General features: G+C 57.2%; 1 protein-coding gene across 1 annotated transcript; it reads right to left on the bottom strand.

Moving 5' to 3' along the window:
- Positions 1-2,688: 2,688 nt before the first annotated feature.
- On the bottom strand, positions 2,689-5,871 carry LMJF_20_0700 (conserved hypothetical protein; the record flags this gene model as incomplete). Its single annotated transcript, XM_001682775.1, has 1 exon — positions 2,689-5,871. The coding sequence occupies one exon, from the start codon at positions 5,869-5,871 to the stop codon at positions 2,689-2,691; it is 3,183 nt and encodes a 1,060-aa protein (XP_001682827.1).
- Positions 5,872-6,436: the final 565 nt, after the last annotated feature.

The following is a 6,436-nucleotide window of genomic DNA, read 5'->3' as shown; positions in this document are numbered from 1 at the left end:
GAAGGGGTGGCCAAGTTGGGTGGGGAGGGAAAGGGAGAGTGGGGTTAAAAGGAGGTCTTTTATTGGTATATATATGTGTGTGTGTGTGTGTGATGGGTGAGTGTTCGGGGGGGGGAGAGAGCGCATTGTATAAGGAGGTATGCTGGTATACAACACGAGGCACCAGCGAACAAACAAAGGCAAACAATAACAAAAAGAACAGCGCAGAAAGGGTGCACTTGCGGTATGCCCCTCCCCTTCCCCCATTCACATACGCCATGCAACAGCGTGTCGTGCCGACCGCGGGAGAATAGGAAGAAGGGGAGCGCAGTGGTACGTTCGAGAGAGCGAGAGCGAGAGAGAGAGAGAGAGAGAGAGAGACATCTCAGCACACCGAAGAAGACACATGCTCGAAGAGAAACTTCATAGCATCGTGCGCATGCAAGGAACGTCTTCGGAAGCCAAGGAGAGAATTTGCGGAGGCTTTTGCGGGTACGACGGAGAAGAAAAAAAACGAAAACCTCTGTGATGTCTGTCCCCTTCTCACTTTCCCTCTCTTACACACACACACACACACACACACACACACACACACACACACACGCACACGTGCGCTGACGCAAACAAACAAACCAACAAAGACACGGACATGCCTCACCTTTTTCGTTTCCATCCTTTACTCGTGGCAAGTCAGCGTGCTTTCTTTATTTTTTGTTTTCGCCGTCGTCTTGTGCTGTCCGTCTGCGCCTACTTTTGCTGTGGCACCGCTGTGAATGGTTCCACTGGCATCATTCGAATACCTTTTATCATCACATGCTCTCCTGCTTGGCTGCGGTTGTCTCAGTGTGTTTAGTGCCGCCTATCCCCGTGAAAACGCAGGCACTGATGCTGATGTGTGGTTATCTATGCGGGGCAGACAAGCACGCAAGAGGAGGTGACGCAAACGAGTAGAGAAGAGCAGCAAAAAAGGAACTTGATGATCCCACCAATGCCTTCTTGTTTTCGTTTTCTTCGTCGTGTTCTCCTTTCCCTCGGTCTTGGTCTCTCGTCTCACCAGGTTGTTTGACACGCGAGCAGCAACTCACGCACGATCTATCACCTCGGTTTCTCGTCCACGCGCAGTCACACATGGGCAACATTTCCGAGGCTGGAGGACTCAGTGCGAGAAAGTGAGAACCGGCGAGTCCACACATATACACGCACACGGGTGCGGACGGATTAGCGCGCGGAGAGCAACGCTATCGGTTACGGGAACGAGATACAAAGGAGAAGGGCAGATGTGCACAGCGAGGGCCTCGAATCCGCCGAGGGTAAAGGGAGCAACAGCGGCCCTCATCACCACACACACTCAACCAAAAAAAAAAGAAAGCACAGTGGGCGTTGCCTGCCCTCATGGAGCCATTCGAAGCCCCCCCTCCTCCCCTCCCCTGCATGTGACAGGGCAGATGCCTCTGTGTGTTCGTGTGTCTCAGTGTGATAAAAACACGAACACACAGAGAGCAGAGCATAGAAGGGGTAGTGTGTGGGTGTTGGTGGTGGTGGCGGCGGCAGCGCGGGAGAAGAGATACCCTGCGGCAGGTGTACCCCTTCGCACTCGCCCATCTGCTAGCGCACACAGGAAAAGGAATATCCCCCCTCCAAACAAAAGTGGTGGGGAGGAGAACCAATCGAAAAACACAAAGGAAATCGCCTTTCGGCAGACAACAACACCAGCTGCCTCCTCTTTCCTCCACCCTCAACACCTCGCACACACGCACACACACATACGAAAAAAAAAGATGAAAAAAGTCGGGTGGGTGCGGAGGCGAGGCAACACACACACACACAGAGGCAGAGAGAGAGAGAGAGGCAGCCAGTCAACAACACAGAAAAATAAAACAGAGCAACATGTGGTCACTTGAGGACGCGCGTGCCGAGATGACGAGAGAAAGGAGAAAGGAAATAGAGGTGGCTGCTGAAGTGAGTAGGGGGAGAGCACAGAAACAACATGTACAGAAACAAGCGATTGAACGCACCAAGGAAAACAAAACGAAAGTCGAGCGTGAAGTCCAAAAATAAAAACAAAAAAATGGAGGAGGAAGAGGAAAAGAGGAAAAGGTCGGGAGAGGCATCGATGGGCTCACTCATCAAGTAAATGAACAAAACAACCAAAAGAAGGTGCGCCCAGAGAACGCACGCGTGTGTGTGAAAGGGGGGGGGAGGAGGAGGGAAGCGAGGGGCGAGGGAGTTGGAGACCGGCAAGCAAGACACATAGAAATGAAAACACACACACACACACACACACACACAGGCAGAGTCTAAAAGAAGAACAACGAAATAGACAGCAGAAGAAGCTGAACAATGTTGTTGCTGCCGTCTTTCTTTCTATATACATTGTCGCACAAAGGAAAACAACGAATGCCAGGCGGTTGCAGGAAGCCAACGGCAGGGAAGCGAGTCGGTTGGTGGGTGCCCCACTTCCTCCCTTGCCTTCTTTTCCCTACGTACACATACACTTGCCAAGACTCCAGCAGATGCTCTTGGCGCAGCTGAGAATCCGTCCTTCGTTTTTTTTTTCCGTGCGCGTAGAAGCTGACGGAGGAGAGGGCGTAGCACCACCTCACGACTGTTTACTGTTTGCGGCTGTGCTGCCATGAGCCGCTGTGCGCGTGTAAGAGAAGCACGCCACTTTTCTAACGTACTAGTGCCTCTGTAGGTGAGGTTCGCTTCTCACTGCGGCATAGAAGCCGGTCCAGGTACAGACGTGCTGAAGTAGCCGACGGGGACGTAGGTTTTGGGTGTGGCAAAACACGCAGTGGGGTCGCTCACAAGTTGTGCCGGCACTTGGTGCATCGTTGCAAACATCGATGACGTTGACTGCGGCTGGGCCATCTGATAGGGCGCGGTGGCCATTTGGGCGCCGCCGTGTCCGGTGGCTATCATATTCGGGTACGGCACGGAAGCGGCGCCGTCGAGGTTGTGAGCTGGATGGGGGTATGAGGAGGAGACACTGCCGAGGACGGACGCTCCCGCTTGCGGCGTGCCTTTGCTGCTAAACGACTGCTGCGAAGAGGACAGCGATGACGTGTCGCCCTTCCCACTTGCCATCCTCATCGCCGAAAACGGCGGCGGTGGTGGCGGCTGGGCTGTGTGCGACGCGTTCGCGCTGCTCGTCTGGGTGGTGTCTGCCTGGAAGAAGCTCACGCTTGGAATAGTCGAGCTCTGGGTCGGCGCGAACGTGATGGGCATCAGCGTCTGCACACCATTACTGGATACCTGCACAACATATGAGGTGGACACCGCCGTCGGTGGCTGGCCTGGCGACGGCATCATCGACTGTGACGGCTGCGGCGACTGGATGAAGGAGTGCACCGACCAAGGCGCGGACGGCACGGAGAAGGGAAGCCCCGTGGGTGGCGAGGTTACAAGCATCGGCGATGCGCAACCCGTTTGCGGTGGCTCCGACGACGGCGGCACCGTCTGCGACAGAAGATGCAGCGAGTTGCTCGGCGATGCCATCGACGGAGGCTGCAGCGTGTCGGTGAAATAGATAGGCATCGGCGCATGCATGCCGGCAATCGGAGCCGCCTGGCTCTTAAAGGCAGCAGGCGCCATCAAACCTCTTGTCATTGTCACCCGCGTCGCGCCGTCGCCGCTGAGGGAAGATGGAGCGTGTGGAGGCGGATGCAGGAAGGTGCAGTTGGCGGTGCCACTCATACAGAGCGGAGCGCTGCTGCTGCTGCTACCACCGCCCAATGTTGCGGCGCTGGTGGAGAAGTTTGAGGTGGACGGGATCCTCCCAGACGTGCTGAGACCCGTCAGTGGGCTGTTCGGGGACCTCTTGCCGCGTGCCTGCATGCAGCTGCGATTGTTCGCGGGCGAAACATTTCCTGACGGCGACATCATCATCAGCCGCAGATCCGACGTGACTCTGCTGCGAGAGCCCGTCGATGCATTGCCGCCGTTTGCGGCGCTCGGTATGGAGCTGGGAGCCGACGCCCTCTTGACGTTGCCGCGCTCCTTCGCCTTCTCCGGCTTCGCCGTCTTGACTGTCGTAAGCAGCGGTCCACATAGCGGGGACAGAAAGATGCGGTAAAGCTTCATGTCGTGACTGTACTCCTGCACGCCAGACCACGAGGTTGCGTCGTCCGTCGGGGTGCTGCGCGCTCGCACGATCTCGCTGTGGAGGTGCCCGAGGTGCTGCTCAAAGCACGTCGTGATGGCCGAGTCTCCGAGCAGCGTCTTAGCCCGTGGGTCCGTGGCGAGCCAGTGCTGCACGCGCCGCTCGCGGGACTGGGTATGCTCGCACAGTGTGTACTGCGTCCACGACTCACGGACCGTGGACGTCTGCGTCTGTGTTGTCGCCCACAGCCAGGTAAGCGCTAGCGCGCGGCCGTGGAATAGAAAGACGATGCCGCGCTCCCCCTTCTCACGGTCGTACGTGCACAGCCGCAGGTCGCCTGGGCGGACGAACTGGCTGTTCTCGATGCTGTGCGTGAGGGAGGTGAAGTCGTAGATGAACTTGAGTGCAGGGTAGTTGTTGAAAGGGGACGACACTACCAGCGGCAGTTTTGTGATGCGCTCGTAGAAGAGCGCCCGCGCAACCGAAACAGGGTCATGCATGGACGAGCAGCCATCAGTACCGCCAACGAGGGAGCTGGGGGGCAGCTCGCACAGCAGTTTTCGCGCCTCCTCGCCAAGGCCCGCCAACAGCTCCGCAACAGGGCGTCGCTGCAGCTGCTGGAGGACGATCTCAGTGAAGCTGTCCAGGTAGTATTTCGTCGATAGCGCGAGCACGCGCTCGAGCGTGCGGTCGCCGGCAGCCTTGAGGATAGCTTTACGGATCTGCAGCGTTGGTGTGAAGGCGTCGCGGTCATCGTCGTGGCTGCGCATGTCGAAGCTTCCGATGACGTTCACGCGGTGGCCCTGGAATGTGAAACAGTCGTGCTCCTCGCGGTTGCTGACATAGATGAACAACACCGCGCACGGCACGGGCTGCACGGCACGCTTGAAGCGCATATACTCCTCGGACTTGAACTGCGACGCACACGGCGACCGCTCATGGTGGTTGTGAGTGTCACTGTCACTGGGGCTGCAGGACTCGTCCACGCGGCGGTGGTGCGCCTGGAGGAAGCCCTTGAGCCTGAGGAACCAGTCGATTGCACAGTCCTCGGCGCTCGGCATCTTCGGCGTCTTCTCGTCCTGCGGCGGTGCCGTCGGCGTTGCCGGGGGCAGCAGCATGTGCGACGCGGTGGCGTTGAGAGATAAAGTGGCAGACACGGCTGACACCGAGTGGGCGGGGCTGTTGCCAGCCTCGTCCGACGAGGAGGCGCGCAGGGACAGGGACGTAGAGCGCAGCCAACTCGTCGTTTCACGCGGCGGATACGGGTTCTGCGGACTTGTCGCGTGGCCGCTGTTGACTGTGTTGTGGGGCGGCAACGATGGCGTGCCAATGGCGCCGAGGAAGAACGGTTCCACGGAAGTGGGCGGCTGGCTGCTCTTGTCGCTGTCCTCCGCCTCCTCCTCGAGCGTTGGGTCGTACACGTCTACCTCCCCGTCGCACTGCATGAGGTGTTGGAGGTGCGCCATGCTGATTGTTGGAGTCTGCAGTGCACCGGCGTCGAGCATCTCCTCGTTCGTGTCGAACAAAGAGCGCTCAACCGTGTCGAGAAACGCTTCAAGGTCTGCCTCCGTATAGTTGGCAGGAGGCACCTCTGCCATGCTGTAGCCGCGAGGGCGTGTATGACTGTAGCGCACGTTGGGGTCATTGCGAACGCGAATGAACTGCTGCCGCAGTTGCGGGTTTTGGTCGTTGAAGTAGGCGCGAGTGATCGGGATGAGACCGATTTCGTGGTTGCCGTAACGCAGCGACCGAATGGTCGGCTTCGCCTCACGTGACGGGGTGGCGCCCATCTTGTGCTGGTGGGGTTGATCCTTCGGACCCACAGACACACGGGAAATTACAGTAAGAATAATGGAAGGGAGGAGGAGAAGGCCCAACGGTGGTTGCGATGAAATACGTGCGCAAGAAGCGACTCAAGAGACAGACCCGCTTTGCCCTACTCTTGCCGCGCAACTTTCGGAGCACCGGAAAGAGAAGGGGAGAATGGCCGAAAAGAAAATATATATATATATATATATGCACGACGAGAATCCACCGATCTAAAAAAAAATGAAATAAAAACGCGAGAGAAGCAGGTAACCGCACAAGAGGTGGCGGGCTAACTCGCGAAAAGGAGGTCGAGTGAAAACAGCAACAACGACAACGACAACGACAACAACCAAGCCCTTCCTTATGAAGGGCAATATACACACGAGAGAGAGAGAGAGAGAGAGAGAGAAAGAGGGGAAAACGACACGCTTGTCAGCGATGGCCCAATAAATACGTGCAGCCTTGAGAGGGAGAGACAAGCGAGTGGCGCTGATACTTCCAAGAAGCTTACACAACCACACAACCACTTACACACACACAGAAGCT

Source organism: Leishmania major, chromosome 20 (genome assembly GCF_000002725.2).
Source record: "Leishmania major strain Friedlin complete genome, chromosome 20".
Taxonomy (NCBI): domain Eukaryota; phylum Euglenozoa; class Kinetoplastea; order Trypanosomatida; family Trypanosomatidae; genus Leishmania; species Leishmania major.
This window is presented reverse-complemented; position numbering and strand designations above follow the sequence as displayed.